At 35.1% G+C, this 21,639-nt stretch overlaps 1 protein-coding gene across 9 annotated transcripts in view; it reads left to right on the top strand.

Annotated features, from left to right (window-relative positions):
- The window catches only part of atp11a (ATPase phospholipid transporting 11A), a 137,018-nt gene extending 116,789 nt beyond the window's left edge, over nucleotides 1-20,229 (top strand). For 2 of the 9 annotated variants that reach the window (XR_012408021.1, XR_012408019.1), the window contains 4 exons: nucleotides 1,968-2,133; nucleotides 11,224-11,323; nucleotides 12,877-12,998; nucleotides 15,100-20,229. Coding sequence is in view for 7 of the 9 variants with exons in the window: in XM_021477088.3 (XP_021332763.1) it covers nucleotides 1,968-2,133; nucleotides 12,877-13,155 (445 nt within the window). In the remaining 2 variants the exon portion in view is untranslated. Of the gene's footprint in view, nucleotides 1-1,967; nucleotides 2,134-8,761; nucleotides 8,852-11,223; nucleotides 11,324-12,876; nucleotides 14,999-15,099 lie in introns of those variants that run through there. The other 7 variants (XM_073954285.1, XM_021477091.3, XM_068221669.1 and 4 more) reach the window with 4 other exon arrangements.
- The last annotated feature ends 1,410 nt before the right edge of the window (nucleotides 20,230-21,639 follow it).

The following is a 21,639-nucleotide window of genomic DNA, read 5'->3' as shown; positions in this document are numbered from 1 at the left end:
AAAATTAAACACCCCCAGAGTTTGACATCATCCACCAGTGACACTTCTGAAATGATTCCTCACCTGCAAACGTACACAATTTGTATTGGCAATTTTGCACACAGCGTTTCTCAATAATAAAACCAGGAAGAAAAACACTGTTTTGACACTTCCCCGTGGTCATTTGAATTTTCGCATGGATTGCGTCATCATATTCTGCGCTCCTATTGGTTCTTGGATTGACGCTCATCCCAGCTGTTGTCACACGGCAGGAAAGTGTCAGGAATCTTCTGACACTGCCAGAACTTTATCAGAGGAAAAATCTGATCGCAAGTGGCGATCTTAGGATCTTAGGGCGATTTTAGGATTTCCCAAATTTGTCTCAGATGACAAAATCATGGCTGAAATTCCACAGTGTGAGCAGGGCTTTACTGACAGAATAAGAAAAATATACATATCAATTTAAGCATAGTTATTGTGAAAAGAAAGCTTTTTTTGACTTCAGTAATGTTGACTAAAGTAATTGTATCTTAATAAAGGATATTTAGATATTCATACAGGACAATGACTAAAATACACACACACGCACACACACACACACACACACACACACAGACACACACACACACACACACACACACAGACACACACACACACACACACACACACACACACACACACACACACACACACACACACACACACACACAAAACCTGTTGCCTATTGACCTTATTCTAAAATGTGGAAGTGCGCCTGTTTTCGTGATCGTCTTAGAACTTCCGATTCAGTCGCCTATGGGAGAAATGACTAGGAATAATAAACGGGAGAAAACAGTCAAACTACTTGCTCTACAAACAAATGTTTGCATGACTATACAGACCAAGTAGTATAATATAACAAGAAAATATCAAATTGCAACATCAAGCAGCATAATGAGCAGTTTTTAATGTCTAAAAATGAATAGAAGTGAATGAGACCGGAAGTCTCGAGCCAAAAAGATTCAAATGGCAGCGCCCCCTCGTCGGCGGAGAATAAGGTCAATAGCTCATAATTCAGGAGTGTTTCATTTACCTGTGTTTATTCACGGATTGGAATTCCAATATGGGACCTTGATCGCTGCTCTAAAACTAAAACAATGTATTTTCTTTTTTAGTTATAGTATACAGTGGTGAGAAAGTGTTGCCTTTTACTGATTTCTTATTTTTTTTATACTGATTTTTGATAAATTGCAATGAGTCTATTACAACACTGCAGAGGAATTTTGTCCCTCTCATCTTTGCAGAATGGTTGTAATTCAGCCTCATTTGAGGGTTTTTGATCATGAACCACCTTTTTAAGGTCATGCCACAACATCTCAATTGGATTCAGGTCATGACTTTGACTAGGCCACTCTATTAATGGATACACAGTATTTGTGTGCTAAAACTCTAAATAAAGGAGGCATTTTTGAAAAGCAGAGTTACATTTTTTCAACATCAAAATTTAGCAAATAGAAGGCTTCATAATGCAATTCAAAAGTGTAAGTAATCATTATTAACCACGGAATACTTTCTAACAGATATTAACAGATGTTTTATTAATGTGGAGGAAGTAGATATTTTTTCAGTGTGCTAAGTGCTTACTTCATTTGTAGGAGTTTCCCTTTCAGACATAAAATATATAAGAGAAAATTCTTCGAGCATGATTTACTAAGGTTTGTGCTGGTCTGTTTACTGGAATTGGCTCCATTAAATGCCCTACGAAGCATCTTTATGTATCACCCATTTTGCACTTGTCATCGTGTAACAGATCAGAGAGCACATGGCAGACTATTCAATAATACACATAATATAAAACTATTCAAACATCACTTGTAATATACACTGCTCTATAAATAGATCACTTGCAGAACTTTCAACTCTCATTGGTACTTTTGTGAGGATTGTGCTAATTTGCTTCTACTTTTCCATCAAGACTAATTAATGCACTGCTTTTGTGTTGTTTCCAGGCCTTTCCTCAACTATCAGAGGATGTACTACGTGTTCATGCAGATGTTGTCGAGTGGTCCTGCGTGGCTCAGTATTATTCTGCTCATTATCGTCAGTTTGCTGCCTGATGTGCTGAAGAAAGTGCTGTGCAGAGCTCTGTGGCCCACAACCACTGAGAGAATACAGGTACGACACACATCACACTGCCTACATGTGGAGATACAGCTGACAGATGAGTCTGGACTGATAGAACAGCTGTATATTCAAAAAGAAATCATGGAAAGTGTCATGACTGTTAGTTTGGGGAGATGCCATGCTTAGGTTGATGGGCAAGAAATCTTCTTAAGAACTTTGAGGGATAAAAATATAATTTTTTATTGTTTCAAATCATGTCTGAAGTTTTAAAGTGTTTTTAACTGGCATCCATATGAAAGAAATAAAATATTTTTTCCTTTTCTAAAATGTTTGTTCCATTTTAGTATTATTTTGTGCATTTGTTACTTATAAACTTATGTTAGTAATTCATCATTAACTTCTTTCAGTCCAGCATTTATCTTTTTAGATTTTGGTGTTAGTATTGTTTTTGTAGTATCCGTATTGCAGTTATGGTGGCTTGAGAAGGCGAAAACACTTTTATACTACATAAACTTTATATTTTTCTTCCATCTTCTTCCTATTCTTCTTAGACTACTTTAAGAACGCATCTCCTCCTAGACCGTTCATACTACAACCACCAAACTGTCCAAACCTCCAAACTTTACTGAATTAAATTGCTATATCTTTTCCAACTCATCTGACTTACAGTTTTCCCAAAACTGACCCGGAAAATTCAGAAAATTCCCATTACCTTAACAGTGTACCATACAGACTGAAGTTTGGGCTCATTTAACTCAGACTACCGAACTGCCAATCACTGATGACCTTTCAACTTACTAGCAACTACTAACGGCACCGTAGCAACTGTCCCTTAGACATCTATTGTGAAAAAATGCTATTGACTTTACATTAGACATAATAACAACATACCAATTTGTACTAGAAACATACTATCAACATGCTAATTTATACTAAATTTCATGCTAACAACATGCTAGTTTATACTAGAAACATGCTAGCAACATTCTAATTCATACAAAAACCGTGCTAATGCATGTTAGTAACTGCCTAGCAACTACTTAGAACACCTTAGCAACTGCCTAACAACACCTTAATAACCACCTAGAACACCCTAGTAACCATCAAGCAACACCTTACCAACCAAATAGAACACCCTAGCAAACACTCAGAACACCTTAGCAACCACCTAGCAACCCCTTAGCAACCACTGAGAACACCTTAGCAACCAACTAGGACACCCTAGCAATCACCTAGCAATGGCTATATCAACACCTTATCAACAGCAACTAGCAGTCCTAGCAACCACTCAGAACATCCTAGCAACTACCTAGCAATGCCTTAGCAATCACTTAGAACATCCTAACAACTGCCTAGCAACACCTTAGAAACAACCTAGAAGACCCTAGCAATGCCTTAGCAACCATTTAGAACAACCTAGCAACCACCTAGCAACATTATAGCAATTGTCTAGCAACGCCTAGGAAACCACTAAGAACACCCTAGCAACCACCTAGCAATATCTTAGCAACCACATAAAACACCCTAGCAATGCCTTAGCAACTACTCAGAATACCCTAGCAACCAACTAACAACCACTCAGAATACCCAGCAACACCTTAACAATTACCTGGGACACCCTAACAACCGCCTAGCAATGCCTTAGCAATTGCCTAGTAACCACTCATAGCAACACCTTAGCAACTGCCAAGCAAGAAACATGCTGATCCATACTAGAAACATGCTAACATATACAGTTTTCTTTCTATGCCAAGTGCTTTAAATTTCTTAAAAACTACTTCAATTATTTAAACTTTAAAACTACTTTAAACGTCCAGACTAAGCTTTCTCAAGCCTCCATAAAGTTTGTCAACAAACTTTACTTTTCTAGTTAGTATTTATTTTGCCTCCGCTGCATGAAAATATGCTGGAATAGTTGGCGGTTCTTTCCACTGTGGTGATCTCTAATAAATCAGAGATTTAGCCAAATGAAAATGAACGAATGGATGAATTTACTCACTATTGCCATAGCATCTCAATTAGATTCAGCTCAGGACTTTGACTAGACCCTAGGTCATGTCTAATTTTTACAAACAAAAATAGTACTACAACTAATATATATATATATATATATATATATATATATATATATATATATATATATATATATATATATATATATATATATATATATATATATATATATAGTTTTTCATTTCTTTTTCATCTAAAATGTATCTAAATTAGCAAAAATTAATTTACTCCCCTTCAAGTGGTTCCAACCCTTTATTAGTGTCTTTATTCTGTTCAACACAAAAGACATTAGTTTGAAGAAAGCTGGAAACCTGTAACCATTGACTTCCATAACAAAAAACACAAATACTATGGAAGTCAATGGTTACAGGTTACAACAGAAGAAAGTCAAACAGATTTACAACAAACCAAAGAATATTAAAATCAATTTTGAGTGAACTATCTCTTTAGCTGACCCATAAAAGCTAAAGCAAAATGGCATCTACCTCAACTAACAGCCATGCAGGCCATTTAAATAGAAACATTAGCATTATTTAAATAAGTATTGATGTGCAGCAGCTGAACAGTGCTGTAGTGTGTGATAACGGCTACTAACTGATCTCCAGATGTACACTTGCGTGGGCCTGATTACCAGTGTGCTTGATGTAAGTGGATTCTAAATCTGCTTTTCACGTTGGATGACTCTTGGAGACATTCAATGATTATATTTCATCTGTCCACTTTTGTGGAACAATATATGAGCTGATGTTGTATATTGTATACTTTACTGTCTCGGTATACATAGTATGTCAGCATACTATGTCAAGGAAATTTTCATTAGGAAATGTAATATGTGTGTGTGTGTGTGTGTTTGTGTGATGAACTGTTTTCCCTCATATTTAACCTGTTTGATGCTTTTCCTGTTATTGTCCTTCTTTATTAAACTACCTATTAATCTTTCCAATGGCATAAAACACTTGTTTCATATATATATATATATATATATATATGACTTCAACAATAGATTCAACTAAAAATAATATATGATTTATCAAGATTTTATCCTTTGGGAATCGATCAGTTGATCACTTCAGCCAAAAACAATATAAAAATGTTTATTAAGAAATTATGCTTTGAATTAGTAATAACTTTACACTTCAAAAATATTATTAACAGTTTCCGTATTTTTTGTTTTCCATTTATTTACGGTTGTAAATTGCATTATGGGACGTTGATCTCTTCTCTGTAGACTTTTAATGTTGAAAATTCAACTAAATAGGCTAACAAAGTGACTTTTATTGGCATTTTAGTAGTTTGAAATAATGTAATGTCTAAGAAATAATTTTCAGAGAAATCTATTAAAGAAATATATTTTTACAAATATATTACTATAACTACTTGTGTATATATATATATATATATATATATATATATATATATATATATATATATATATATATTATTAGTGTCTTTATTCTCTTCAACACAAAAGAAGTTAGTTTGAAGAAAGCTGGAAACCTTTAAGTTCCATAACAAATACGATGAAAGTGAATGGTTACAGGTTTCCAGGTTTTGTATTCAACAGTAGAAAGTCAAACAGATTTAGAACAAATGAAGGAAGATTAAATAAAATTTTGAGTGAGCTATCCCTTTAATTTATACCTAAAAGCTAGTTTCAAATAATGTATTGTATAGAAATAATATTTAAATAAATCTCAATTGGATTCAGGTCAGGACTTTGACTAGGCTCTAGGTCATGTCTAATTTTTACAAACAAAAATAGTACTATAACTACTTAAATATATTGTTTTTTGTTTCTTTTTCATCTAAAATGTATCTAAATTAGACAAATTAATTTACTCTCCTTCAAGTGGTTCCAACCCTTTATTAGTGTCTTTACTCTGTTCAACACAAAAGACATTAGTTTGAAGAAAGCAGGAAACCTGTAACCATTGACTTCCATAACAAAAAACACAAATACTATGGAAGTCAATGGTTACAGGTTACAACAGAAGAAAGTCAAACAGATTTACAACAAACAAAGGAATATTAAATAAAATTTTGAGTGAACTGTCTCTTTAGTTGACTCATAAAAGCTAAAGATAAAAAAAATAAATAAATAAAATTATATATATATATATATATATATATATATATATATATATATATATATATATATATATATAGTTTTTCGTTTCTTTTTTATCTGAAATGTATCTAAATTAGAAAACATTTATTTACCCTCAAGTGGTTCCAGACCGTTATTAGTGTCTTTATTCTGTTCAACACAAAAGACGTTTTAAAGAAAGTTGGAAACCTGTAACCATTAACTTCCATAACAAAAAACACTAATAAGATGGAAGTCAAATGGTTTCCAGCTAACAGTTTTGGAACAAATGAAAGATTTTCCCAGTGATGGGTTGCAGCTGGAAGAGCATCCGCTGTGTAAAACATATGCTGGATAAATTGGCGGTTCATTTCGCTGTGGCGACCCCAGATTAATAAAGGGACTAAGCCAAACAGAAAATGAATGAAGGAAGATGAAATTCTAATTTTAAATAAATAAAAGCTAATAGGGGTCTAGTTTGAAATAGCTAGTTCGAAATAATATAATGTAATAAGAAACACTATTTAGAGAAACAAGTCTGTAAAATAACAGAAAATGCACTGGCAGTTTATTACAAGGTTTTTGTACAGTAATACACAACACCAACCCAGACTGATGTGACTATCTTTAATCAAAATTCCACAGTAGTCACATCTTGGGTCTGCTGAGGGAGTTAGATGCTTCCTTAGAAGTAACACATGGAACGACAAGTCTTCATTTGTTGTTGTTTATTGTAGAGTTAATTTGACCACAAAGCTGATAGCAAATAAAAAATAAATAAATCAAACACCACCAAACACACTGAAGGTAAGGTCTAAAGACCATGTGCTCCCAGCAAACCCATTTCCAGTTGGCCACACCCAGGCTTTTAACCTTCCTCTTCATCTCCAAAATGAAGGAAATCATGATTAACAACAAAACCGGCCCCTATATATCACTTTAAACTATTAAAAATGTTAATAAAAGTCACTTCTTAAAACTTTTTAAGGTTAAAAGTTGTGGCAAGAAAGATCAAGGTCCCTGTCATGGTTACCAGCTATCCAGCCTGTGCAGATCACTGGTAAACACGCAAATCGCAACGAACTACAAATCCGCCAGTATATGGACTACAAGATCCAGTCATGCAACGCTCACACGCATTTGTTCCAGATTCCACTGATTGCCCACACACTCACAGCTGGAGGATTGTCAAAAACTGGTTTGTAGTCTGTTGTGATTTGGGTGTTTACCTGCGATTTGCACAAGCTGGATCGCTGGTGACCCGTAATGCCATTCAAATGCATAAATAAACAAGGAAAAAATATAAACATGAAAATATGAAATACAAAAAACTGCAAAGTTCCCTTTTTTTTCAGTTTCGGACTAATAATTTATTTATTTATTTAATGATCTTATGATTCTTCATTAAGTCTTTATATGAACATTTTACAGCATTAAAGTTTTTTTAAATTTTGCACATTAGCATGAATGCATTAAGAATGAAGAAACATTCAAAATGTACAGTTGAAGTCAGAATTATTAGCCCCCATTTCAATTTTTTTTTTCTTTTTAAATTTTTTTCCCAAATGATGTTTAACCGCAAGGAAGCAAGGAACTTTTTACAGTGTGAGTGATAATATTTTTTCTTCAGAAGAAAGTCTTATTTTTTTATTTTAGCTAGAATAAAAGCAGTTTTAAATTTTTTAAAAACCATTTTAGGGTCAAAATTATTAGCATCTTTAAGCAATTTTTTTTGATAGTCTACAGAACAAACCATCATTATACAATAACTTGCCTAATTACCCTAGCCTGCCTAGTTAACCTAAATAACCTAGTTAAGTATTTAAATGTCACTTTAAGCTGTATAGAAGTGTCTTGAAAAATATCTAGTCAAATATTAATTACTGTCATCATGGCAAAGAGAAAATAAATCAGTTATTAGAGATGAGTTATTAAAACTATTATGTTTAGAAATGGGTTAAAACAATCTTCTCTCCGTTAAACAGAAATTGGGGGAGAAACAGGGGAGCTAATAATTCTAACTTCAATGTATATATAATTTATGAATTTACATTAAACTAATAAATACTGCAAACAATTATCATGTTAGCTTATGAAAAATAGTGAATGTAATATTATTGTAGTATAATTTTTTTTAAACAAATTTTGATTATATTTTTAATAAACCTTTATTTAGTTTTAATTTATCTTTGCCTTTTGCATTGGTTTTAGTATTACTCATTTTGAACATTTTTAGTAGGGTGTCTTATTCATTTTATTTTTTTTATTAGGTGTTATTATTGTTACCTTGGTTTATCTTCAATAATTTAGTACTTTAAAAATCTATACAAGCAAGAAATTAAAAACTATTTGTAATTTTTGTCTACTTAAAGTAATTCAACAACAGAAGTTAAGCCAACACTAACACTTGTTTCTCCAGACAGCTTGAATGTATCAAAAGCGCTTTATTAATCTGTGAGGATCAGTCGGCTTGTCAACCTTTCTAAACCCTCTCTTATTCATTCCTCTGCCTCTCTGATCCTTGACCTTCCCTTTACCCTGTGTGTTTAACCCTTGACCTCTGACCTGTGGTGACGGCAGACAAAGCGGCAGTGTGTCACTGCTGAACAGTCCACCATCTTTATGCTCTCCCAGACCTCCAGCAGTGTCAGTTTTTAAACTGAGCCGGAGGTGAACTCTCTCTCTGCATGCGTGTGTGTGTCTGTGTGTGTTCGTAATCCGTCAACACACAACAGGGTCATTAATAGCTGCTATTCCACTGTCAGACCAGTGCAAACCCAGGGCTTACTCTGGGGTGATTGGGGCCAACAGTCATTCAGCAAGGCCAAAATCATGCTGTGTTTCCACTGTTGGACCAGTCGCACCTCTAAAAACTGCCATTAACACACTTTAGTGGAACAAAGTCATTCATCAGCAGGGAAAATGAAAGGAAACATAACAAAACAGACATAAATGTTTGGTCTTCAGCATCAACAAAGCATATGACTGGTCATTTACGATAATACCAGTAATTTGTGACAGTAGTGCAGCTCAGACAAACACACATGAAAAAATGTGTTGCTGCCTTCGCTTTCTAAGTTGAACACAATTCATTTTACATGCAAAATTTCCTAAAACTTATTCAAAATGTAATCAATTAAACTGACTTGAAACAAAAATTTGCAAAGCTTTAAAAAAATCTAATTGAAACCTGAACAAATGTTGTCATGGCTTACTGATATATTTTTAATGCGAGTATTTATCATTATTTCACAAAAAAATTACGATTTTCACTACTTTAGTCACTAATTCTTTGTATTCTTTTATTTAGGATCCAAAAACTACACCAAAAATAGATTGAACACATTCAGAAATATACTGATGAAATTTTATATGCTTGGATCTCATGATTTTATGTTTAGACCGAATGAGCACAGTTTTATTTATTCTAACCATGAAATTATTCTCAGAGGTTTTTGTCACTTTATATTGTTGTATCATTTTATACTATCATTATTATTTAAGTGAAAGCAACAGAAGGGGCTCGCTCACTAAAAACTAAACTGTAAAATTCATGTATTTGATTTCTCATTAAAAAAAGTGAGTAAATCTATTGCTTTTGAAGTGAAAAGTTGACTTTACCTAAAAAGTGAGTATACCCATTGCCTTTAAAGTGACAAGTTGACTTAAAAAGTTAGTAAACCCATTGCTTTTAAAGTGACAAGTGAGTAAATCAGTTACTTTTAAAGTGATAAGTTAACTTTACTTAATAAATTGAGTAAACCCATTGCTTTAAAAGTGATTAGTTGACTTTAAAAAGCGAGTATACCCATTGCTTTTAAAGTGACAAGTTGACTTTACTTAATAAATTGAGTAAACCCATTGCTTTTAAAGAAATAAGTTGACTTTACTTAATAAATTGAGTAAACTCATTGCTTTTAAAGTGATTTGTTGACTTTCCTTTAAAAAGTAAGTATACCCATTGCTTTTAAAGTGATTAGTTGACTTAAAAAGTGAGTAAACCAGTTGCTTTTAAAGTGACATGTTGATTTTACTTTAAAAAGAAAGTAAACCCATTCCTTTTAAAGTGATTAATTGACTTTAAAAAGTGAGTATACCCATTGCTTTTAAAGTGACAAGTTGACTTTAATTAATAAATTGAGTAAACCCATTGCTTTTAAATTGATTAGTTGACTTCAAAAGTGAGTAAACCAGCTGCTTTTAAAGTGATAAGTTGACTTTATGTAAAAAAAATGAGTAAGCCCATTGCTTTTAAAGTGACAAATTGACTTTCCTTAATAAATTGAGAAAACCGGTTGCTTTTAAAGTCATACATTGACTTTCCTTTAAAAAGTAAGTAAACCCATTGCTTTTAAAGTGATTAGCTGCCTTTACCAAAAAATGAGTGAGCCTGTTGCTTTTAATTAGTTTTCTGAATAACTCTTTCTGAATGCTTAAGTTCCATATCAACAAAGGCATAGGGAAGATACAGATTTAAAAAAGCAACCAAATAAATACAGGATTACAGTCATATTTGATTTGTTTAAGTTCAAGTAGTATTTTCATATGCATAGTATGCAATTATTATAGCAAGTGTTAGCATAAGTAGCCTTTAGCATCGCACATCATTATAGTTCTCCCTCATGGTGATTAGAATCAATATCATATCACAATCCGGAGTTTCTTTAGACCTAATGTTTGAAAGCAAACTGAACTCTTTTTAAATGTATTAAATGTTGCTGTTAGCTGCTAGCTAATTTGAAAACATGAGGAATTAGCAGTGCTACCAACCACATGAGGCCCAAGACTAGGTCTGACAAGTAGAAACTAGTACGCCAATAACACCGGCTCGAGAACCCTGTGGTGTCTCCGTCATCTTCAAGTCTTCTATGACCTCACCGCATGCATGAAATGTGCATGTTTCTATTTGTAATGTATGTTGCAGATCTGAAGTTGTGTAATTGCAAATGCGTTTTCTGCTGCTTTACTTTCTGTTCCAGCAAGTCAAAACATTGATCTGCGATGCTACAACTGAGTCTGTTTGTGTGTGTGATGTTTCACAGAGAATGAGGGCTGACAGGATCTTTGACAGGGTTGAGACAAACATTCATGATTCTCTGCTAGATGGGGTTCAGAGCACCACTGAAGCCTAGCAGCCCGATGGTAAAACACTAAAGACTAAAGCCAGAAAGAACTAATCCACACTCCGCTCATAAATGCAGCTCTGGACTTCTCAGAGTCATTCTGAGAAGTCTAGAGTCATGCTAATTGGCTTCAACCAATGAAAAGGAGCTGGATTTAACGTCTTCGGTGCATCCGTGTGGGTCTGGTGTTTGGTGTGAAACCTACAGACTGGTTTGGGTTGGTTTTGAAGCTTCAGAATAAAAAGATTGGGTTGTGGTTTGAGGTGTGTGCTGTGATGTATATGCAGCTAAGAGAATATGGGACTGTGGGCTCTTACATACACAAATACAGCCAGCAGACTTGACATACCGTTTAACGTCTAACTCCCATACATGCATGAGTATTTTTTTTTTTTTGCTTTTCTTGTTGTTATATTGTTTTAAAGTGTGTGATAATGTTGCCATTTATGTCTAAATGTCCATTCCTAGAACATGCTTATGATCAGTTCTGTTACTGAGTGAACCGCACAACATCTATAAACAACTTGAAATGATTATGCTGGATTGTAAACTTAAAGGAAAGGAGCAAGAAATTGTTTTATAGTTTTAAAAATGTCTCTTAAATGTTTTGAATTGCCAATTTCGCCAATCAATAAATCAATGAATGAATGAATGAATCAATCAATCAATCAATCAATCCATCAATCAATCCATTCATCAATCCATCAATCTATCAATCAATCTATCCACCAATCAATCCATTGATTAATCCATTAATCTATCCATCAGTCAATCAATCAGTCAATTAATCAATGAATGAATCAATAAATACACCCATAAATCCATCAGTCAATCTATTAATCAATCAATCTATCCATCAATAAATCCATCAATCTATCTATCAATCAATCCATCAATTGATCAATCAGCGCATCAATCAATCCATCAATCTATCCATCCATCCATCCATCGATTCATCCATCAAACAATCAATCCATCCATCCATCAATCAATCCGTTAATCAATCCGTTTATCGATCAATCAATCAATTGGCTAATCAATCAGTCAACCAATTGACCAATCAATAAGTCAATCGTTACCATATAAAAAATACACTCAAAATGTTTTGATGATTTATAGTATTTAAAAATTTGGAAACGGAATCCACTTAATTAAATCTTGATATAAACTATTGGTTTAAAGGTTTAAAGCAAATGAAATTTATTTTTCAGTCAGTATCAGTTTATTTTATCAGCTGATATATTGCTGATATAGTGTTTATTCCATTTTAAAATAATGAATTAGTCATAATTTTTTATTATTATTATTATTGCTTTTTGCAAATTTTCGCTCTGCAGTTTTTCATGTAACAGATCCTCAATCGATCAGTTAACATCTTCTAGGCCTGGACTTGTGCATGTGGTAAACTCTGGATATGTGATTTCATATTAAGTTGATTTTATGCTTATTTTTACACCGCTTCTTGCTGGGGCTTTGAATTTGTGTTGTTTTAGCTTGTGCTGTGACAAATTTGTATTCCCATACCTATACATGACGCAGTCTGCTAACTCACCATCTCCCTCTGTTCTCCAGAATGCAGATAAGTTATATAAGGGCCACCTGTCGGAGTTCTCCCCGCTGACCTCCCTCCATGCTCCACCTGCGCGGAAACACGAAAGACGTGGCAACGAACGCCAGAACCACGCCCACCGCAGGTCTGACTCCTCCCCTACCAAAAAACTCATGTGTACCTACTGGGGGGGCAAGCCTGACTACTGCACCTTCAGCTCCTTCCTCCGAATAGGAGAAAACCCACGATTCTCCGGGGCAGCTTATGCTTATTCTGCACCGGGGCCCGAGACGTCTGTATGATAAACAAATAGTCTAATTATTCAATCAAAATCGGCCTCGATTATGCCAATATTGGTCTCCTAATCTTGACTTGTTACCCTTTATTTAAAAAAAAAGAAAACACTGACATGCGTTTCTATCCACTTGTTTTGTTGTTTGCATGTGGAATACCAACACAATCTCACAGCAATTGGTAACTTTTTGATTTAGTGGCTAATTTGAATGAATTCGTACAATCTCAGTTGTACAATTTAGTATAATTTGCTTATGGCCCTATGACGATTGGGTTTAGGGGCGGGGTTGGGTTGGGTGCCATGCCTCCTTGTTAAAATCGTACATTTTTGTATGATTGAACTTGTAAGAAATTAATACAAATTAGCCACTCAATTGACAAAACGTAAAATAGTTACGTTTGTTTGTGAGATCAGCCTGGGAATATTGTTTCCGGGTCCAGGCTTCAATTCATTTTAGTTGTCAATTTATCTCAAATCTCAATATTCGTTTGGTTAAATTATTTTTTTTCAATGTTATGGTTTACTGTAGTTGCTGCATCCCAGATATCAATATTTGAACGATTTATAAAAGATAAATCATTCCACCTGAAATTAGGCACGGATATAAACATTTATGCTTATGATTTTCAATAGTATTACAGCACACTGTGAGCATACAGTGGGGGAAATAAGTATTGCAAATGTCACCATTTTTCTCAGAAAACATATTTCTTAACTTGAAATTTTCACATCATTGATTGATGTTGGTTACAACCAAATAAATCCATAAATGTAAAGAAAACAATAATAATTAGTTTACAAATTAAGTTAAGTGTAATAAAATTAAATGACGCAGGGAAAAAGTATTGAACACATGAAGAAAGGGAGCTGTAGACAGGCAGAGAAAGCCCAGACAGCAGTTAAAAATCTCTCAGTAGATCTTCAGCAACCCTCTGCCCTTCATCATTGTAAATGAATATTAGCTGCTTCAGACATCTACATCTGTACATTAGCAGGATGATAAAGATGAAACCAGGGTGGACATTTCAGCAAGACAATGATCCAAAACACAGCCAAGGAAACTTTAAAAGTTTTTCAGAGAAAGAAAATCAAGCTGTAGAATGGCCCAGCCAATCATCTGACTTGAATCCAATATGGAATCCAAAATAAAGATCAGATTTGACACACAAGACCCACAGAACTATCAAGAGTTCTACACTCTGTTGAAGTTTGTGAGAGGCTTCTGTAAGCTGCCATCAGCAAAAAAGGTCTTTTATATAAAATATTAAATACGTTTCAGTAGTCCAGAACTTTCATTACATTGTTATTACACAAAAAAAAAATTGTCAGATTTTTTAAATTTTTGTTTTGTTTTCTTATATTTTTGTGTTTGTATTGTTTGGGTTTTTACCAAAATCTGGTTCAATTTCATGTCAACAGCTTTTTTAGAACATTTTTACCAAAAAATGAAAAAAACGAAGAAAAAAAACATGACATGTTGAATACGTATTTTCCCCACTGCATTAGTACCGTTTATTGCAGATATAAGTTTTGGATCCGGAAACACTTGTTAAACACTAACAAGTGGATAGTGTACGCACTATCAGTGATTTTGTGATCTGGAGGAAGGCTAAACAGTACTGCGCTAAGCGGCCTTCGGACCCATTTACCTTGTTTTCTTGGTGTGTATGTTTAAACGTGAGAGCGTGTTCCCTTTACACTGTGGGTTTATGTGTTCACTCACCTACCCTTGTATAAAAAAATACTTGAAAAACCACACTGGGCAGTAGTAGCACAAATCTCAAATCTCAACCCCCTAGCACTGAATATGAATGTGGATGACAGTTAAAATGGCTGCTCTGAAAACTGACCGTCCTCTTTTCTTTGTTCTTCTTTTCTTTGTTCTCTGTCGTCTCTCCTTCCCTTTTTTATCCCGTGCTCCTTCTCTTTTCTTGTCCTACTTTTTTTATAGAACAAACTGGTGTTGCCTTTGTGCAAACCTATTATCAAGAAACACTCCGTAGGCTTCGATTGTCTTTGTCTGAATGCATTGTAAGTGGCTACACTTGGCCATTTCTGCTGCTAGAGCAAACTAGGAGTGTGTGTCTGTGTGTGTGTGTGTGTGTGTGTAGGCCTTTGTTAGACAACTACAAGAAGACAAATTGTAACTGGACTGTCATTATGTTTCACCCTTTAACTTTCAAAAAAATCTATATTCTACTATCTGCTATTCCAAAGTTTTTAAAAAACCATTGACGTCGTGTCATCATGACAACCAGTTACTCTGTTCTAGCTGCTTGACCATTTGCTTTAACGTTGGATCGTTCCCTATATATAGTTTTTGTAGTGTAGAATCAGACACAGGATGCTAAAGGCTGCGCTAGCCACCTTAGCGAAACTGTTCTGCCTTAATGCTAATGTTTCCCATCTTTTACACCGCAGTTTGGAACCAAAGGTTGTAAAATAGGGAGTGTATAAATGTGCATTAGTTGCCTTATGCTCAAAGAGAGAAAGTGTTTGACGGCATTAGAAGATTCCCACCACACTGCCTTAAGTTGACATTGCACCAGCTGAGGATGGAGTTATGTGGAGAAATGTAGTATTCGTCATCTTCCTGTGCCACCAACTCAGCCCGGGGCTCCTGAGGTTTGAAAAAACAATGAATGAAATGTCACATGTGTTGGTCCAAAAATTATCTATGTCAGTGTATTTTTATGAAAGTAACGTCTTATTTGCCTTTTGTCTGTATTAATGTATCTGTTGGAGCCCTGTGCTGGGTTGCTCTCATCTCTGTGTTGAACATTACTGATTATCTGATAAATGAGGCACATGTTATTAGCTTGTGCTACTTTTCACAAACAACTTATTAATCTAACATCCTTATTAAGGTCAGCATCACAGATGGCCTGTCCTTACTGATGAGAAAGACTCCTTTCTAGTGTCCTGGACACAGAAAATAAGCCGTTTTAAAGGAATTCTAGGAAATGTGCCTCATACATGTGGACTCTCTTGTTTAATGTAACATTCTCATAATCATTCAATTTCATATTCATCCAATACACTGTGTGAATATGAATTCACATTGATTTGAGCTTAATTTGAATTGGAATGGTGTGAATGCAGTTGAGTTCACACTTGTAGTTTGATTCCTTTGGTTCTGACCAAAATATAAATAAATAAATAAATCTTATGCCAAGGTTAGACTGCATGCTTTTAGCCCTGGTTTTGATTCAAATCATGCTGTGTGAAATGTGTTCTGATTGAAAATAACATTCGCGATCACCTACAGCCAATAAGAGAGCAGCATTCACTAGTACACTAATCAGGTTGAGAAGTAAAAAAAAAAAAGTCGAGGAGAGATTGCTAATTCTCAAAAGCCAGGTGAGCAACACAAGTTTCTAAAGCTAAAGCTATTTTTCCATTATGTAGTTAATAACAAAAGATATATTATGTGACCTTGCGTTGTTTCCATGTCACTTCTTGCGTTTGTTTGGTTGTGAGACGTAGTTTGGACAAAGTTGTCTGTGATTCTTCCTGTTTTAAAGTCATGCAAGTGTGAACTCTCCTGTCGCCGATCCATCCTACAGTGTAAACACAGCACTGACAGAACGTTAACCCAGATAGTCATGCAGTGTGAAAACATCCGTGACACGACTACTTTGAAAATCATGCAGTCTGAACTCGGCATTAGGGTGCTTTCGAACTAGCACTTTTGGTCCGCACCCCTGTTTGTTTGACGCCAGTGTACGTTTAGCTAGTGTGAACAATATTTTCTGAACTGGGGTGCACACCCCTGAACGATACCAGAGTCCACCTGCACCTCTTATATGAATGCAATCGTACCAAATGACTGAAGTTACCCGCCAAATGTACAACAGACTTTAGTTTTCATAACGTTCATTCTTGTGTGTATGTCTGTGTGTAAACTACCTGGGCGACAAGTTGGACTGACCCAGTGCAAACAGTGATAATGTCTGCTTGACTCCACCAAAAGCGACTTTTGTTTTACTTTTTTTTTTTTTTTGCGGCAGATAGACACAAACGTCTCTCTGTATTTTTGTTTTGGTAACAAAAGCAAAAGATTCAGTTAAAGCTGAATGACCATGATATGCATATGTCTCCATTTTGCCTCTTTGCTTTCGTGGCCGTCAGCCAGCAACAGCTGTACAAAAAAACAGCAGCTTGATGACACAAGCGTAGCGGGGTTCAGAAGGAAAAAAAGACAGTGTGAACACAAATTAGCCGAGAAGGTGGCAAGGGGGGACAATCAAATTTGGGTTTGGTCCAGGCCAATGTAACCAAGTGTGAAAGCTCCCTAAACCAATTCTAGGAAATGTTCCTGGTGACTCGTCTGTTTCATGAAACATTCAACTCCATATTCATCCAATACTCTGTGAATATGAATTCACATTGATTTGAGTTCAGTTTGAATTGGAATACGGTGTGAATGCAGTTCAGTTTAATGTTGTGTACTTATACTACGTTCTAAAAGAGAGCATGGACGGTTCTTCACTTCGAATTTTTACTGGGAATAGTACACCATCCAGGAACCTTTAGCATACTTTTTTCCAACATATTACAGTTTGGGACATACAATGCTAATTTTATTTTCAAATACTATTTAGGATAGATTGTATGCAAAATTGGATGAAGCATAAGTGTGTTTTCACATTTGTAGTTTGATTCTTTGGTTCAGACCCAAAAAAAGAAAATGATTAATTTAGTCTTGGCTCACTTAGTGTTCACACTGTCAATTTTAGGCCTGAATATAATGAGTGGTATGGTTCAGTACAGTACAGTACAGTACAGTACTATTTGCTATGAAAATCCCTGATCAGGCTTTAATTTCTACTGCCAACAGTATCTTTACTTAGTAGCAAGGCAGAAAAAAAGCTATCAAGTCTTGCCTGAAGAAGAAAGCTATAAGGAGCCATTCACGTGTAGTGTGTTTTGCAAGCTCAAGTTCGTTATTTCCAAAGTAAAAGTGCCGCAAGTGCTCGCAAGTACTCAAATTAGATGGCGAAAGTTGCGCTTTTCACACATTTAAGATGCAACATGTGAATGGTAATCAACCCTGGCTTTTTAAACGTGCAGGTGACAATTTTCTGTAAACCAATCAGGAATCAGTAGAGAGTCTAGCTCCACCCTTTTTGTAACATATTCTGTTGTGCTAGCCACCCATATGAAAGGGTGCCAAAAAAGTGGTAGAGTACAGTTGGCTATTTTGGTACTTCTGACAGTAGAAATTGGCAAAAATTTTACTGTACCAAAGTGGTAATGACCCATAAAGACATAAAACAAATGGCCTTATAATATATATTTTTGAAAATATTACTGAACATTTAAAATGCGTATAAATTTACGTTAAATCAGGTTCAGGAAATTTCTCGTCAAACAAAAATGCAGATCTATGGCAAAGAGAAAGCATTTCTGCGGCCTGTATTTAACTCTATTCGACGATTCTGTTCATTTTAGAGTCGCCTCTTGAGAACTGACATACTGCTTTTGGCTTGCTTAGATGTCTTTGGTCCAAGTTGCGTTCATACTTGAGTTCCACTGCATCCCAGACTTAAGGATCACATCAAATGTGAACACATCCTTAATTCCAGTCACATTTGACCTCAATTGAAATGAATATGGAAATGAATGAACTAACAATCATCTGCAATGACTCTTTCCCTGCTTTCCTTCACATTCCAAACCTGTTTCTTTCTTCTCCCATTTTTTTGTTTCGCCTCACGCCGACTCCGGATTGTAGTGTTGTGTTCCCGGAGCATCATCATCTCGACTCCTTTCCTCGCATGCATTTCCTTCACTGTCATTCAGTTGTCACGATGAGACCTGTTGCTCATTTCACCATTTTAACCATCATCCATGACATGAAAGAGAGAGAGAGAGAGAGAGTAGGTGATGTCAAAGTCCATCAAGACCAGCGTTTTGATGGTTACTACAAGCTTCTCGTGGGTAGGTGCCTTCTGGTGCTTTTTAACCTCAATGTATGTTCATGCGTTCAATCCAGTGAAGCGTTGAATTCTGGGAAACACGTGCATGTGTTTGCATTGCCCGACATCTCAGCCTGCAACAGAGAATGTCAGAATTATGGCTAGTTTGTTGTAAGTATAATGGTCATTTTTGGGAGGGGGTTAACGTTGATGAAATGTCACAGATTAATAATATTAATAATAACAGAATGTCCTTTTTCATGCACACATTATATCTGAATATAGATTATATATACATAGATGAGTTTATTGATGTCAAGGTTTACAAAGGCTGCGAGTGAATGAATGAATGACCTAACGTGACGACTGATCAACTCTGTTTCCGGTCCAAAAGTGTATCATTTGGTTTGTATGAATGTAAACTCTGTGCAAAGTCACTGTTTTATTGAGTACTGAGGTCTGAACTTTGCATGCCATGTGATGGACCAACCACTGAGCTTTATATTTTCATTTCTATGTATAAACCACATCTGTGCTCATTTCCAGTCCAGTCCAGTCCAAGCGATGCACATCTACAATACCGAGTACTAAATAATAATAATCAATGCTGGCAAATCTAAAACACAAAAAGAATGTGCTTATTTATAGATTCTCGACCTAATATGGTATGTTTGTCTTTTTCATTTCACATTATACTATATTGTTCACTGTTACAGTTCTATCTGGCTTCCTGAATGTAAAGAAAATAGCAGATAACCACAAATCACAACTACAAGGTGGTTCTAGAACAAATGTCCCTTCACAAATGTATTTTGGTTCTCGTTTCTGACTGTCGTTTCAAATCGGAACTATTTTTTGTAACGTAGTAATACTTTTGCTCACTGAACGCTGTCTGCCTCAGGGGTGCGTTCAGGCACTGGCGAACACTGTATTCTGTCTGTCTAAAGATTAAAACAAAAAAAGGCTATATGAAATAGGTATTTTGTATATCTTGTGATGAGAAAAATATGTCTTTTTGCTACTTTTGTATCTAGAGGATGAAGAAAACTACTTACTGTTACGGAGTCAGAATGTCACTGTTCCGCTTTTACAACCAAATGTAAGGCCGTGGGAGAAATTTGACTTCAGTAAAGATGGAAGTAAAGAAAAAATAGCTTTAACAGACTGCTTTTTGTTTGTTTATTTCAATGGAGATGTTTTTTTTAAGATGTCGCGCATAGTCAGTCGATGCTCACACTGATGCTGCGTCCCAATTCGCATAGTCTACGCCCTAAAAAGTAGGCTACTTTTGAGTGTGTAACAGAAGAGTTTGCAAGCTTTGGGACATACTACGTCCTCGTTAACAGATCGTTATGTTGCTCAGTTATAAGCCCTGTCAATCATCCACATTTCTGTCATATTTAATTTCCTATTTTACTGGAGAAGCAGCAGCAGAATAATCTCCCATTCAAGAGTCTTTCTTGCAGAGAAATCTCCTCAGGTGTTTGGATAATTCTGCATTCAGACTTTAATGTCCAAACACATCCTTATATAAGTTCAGTATTGTTGTTACAGATAAAATGTAACACCGATTTAAATATTTCCCAGTGTCCAAGAAATTAGCTAACAGTCATACAAACATCTTTACCGAAGCCGCTCTACTTGACGGTTGGTCTCGCGCGTCCACCATGTTTGTAGTTTATTTACGCTTTTCACCCGCGTTTGTAGTTCTAATCGAATTCACGAACATGTACTGTGGGAAATGTCAGTGGTTAGAGTATGGACGGTTCTACACTTATTTTTTTCTTTCTAGAAATCATCCGGGAAGCTTTGGCATATTCGTTTTTTTAACATTCTTCGATTTGGGACATATTAATTCAATTTTCAAATACTATTTAGGATGGATAGTATGCGAATTGGGACGCAGGATGACTGTAGGAAGATGAAATACACTCACTGTTTTTAATGCAGGTGTGACCAAATATTGATTTCGATGTCTATTGCTGTAACTTAAGGCTTTACAGCCTGTAGTGGGGCTTAATCTGTGCCAGCCTATTCAGATTAACTAAATATCTACTGCTTTTTTCTGTTTGTTTGTTTTATCTGCACAAAACGTGATGTTGCTCATAAATTTATTAAATATATATATAGTATATATTATATATATACTTACAGTATATATATGTATACTACTGTACACAGCATATATGTAGTAATATTCATGTACAGTTTGGGCTCTTTTTGTATAAAGTTTTTAAAAGGTTGATATCTGTAGATATGTGGATTTTTGCCGGTTTTTTCTGTAGCTATTAACAGCAAGAAAAGTACATTTGCTTGTAATAAAGAAAGATTTAAATGTTTGAGAGCCTTGTGCATTTTTCTCTTGTTTATTTCTTTAGCACTTAAACAATGTAGATTGTGTCAAAGTAGCTTAATTTAGAAGATTATAGTCAATTGAAACTGTGTCAGTCCACTTTTCAAAGATGAAGTTCAGTTTAGTTCAGTTCACTGTGGTTTAATTTTCACTGCTGAAAGTCCAAAGACTACGAGCAAACCTATTGATGAGCAGCTCTACAAGTCCCAATCCAAGC

This window comes from Danio rerio, chromosome 1, assembly GCF_049306965.1.
Source record: "Danio rerio strain Tuebingen ecotype United States chromosome 1, GRCz12tu, whole genome shotgun sequence".
In the NCBI taxonomy this organism is placed as follows: Eukaryota; Metazoa; Chordata; class Actinopteri; order Cypriniformes; family Danionidae; genus Danio; species Danio rerio.
The sequence above is the reverse complement of the archived record's forward strand: the minus strand, read 5'-3'. Positions and strand labels throughout refer to the sequence as shown.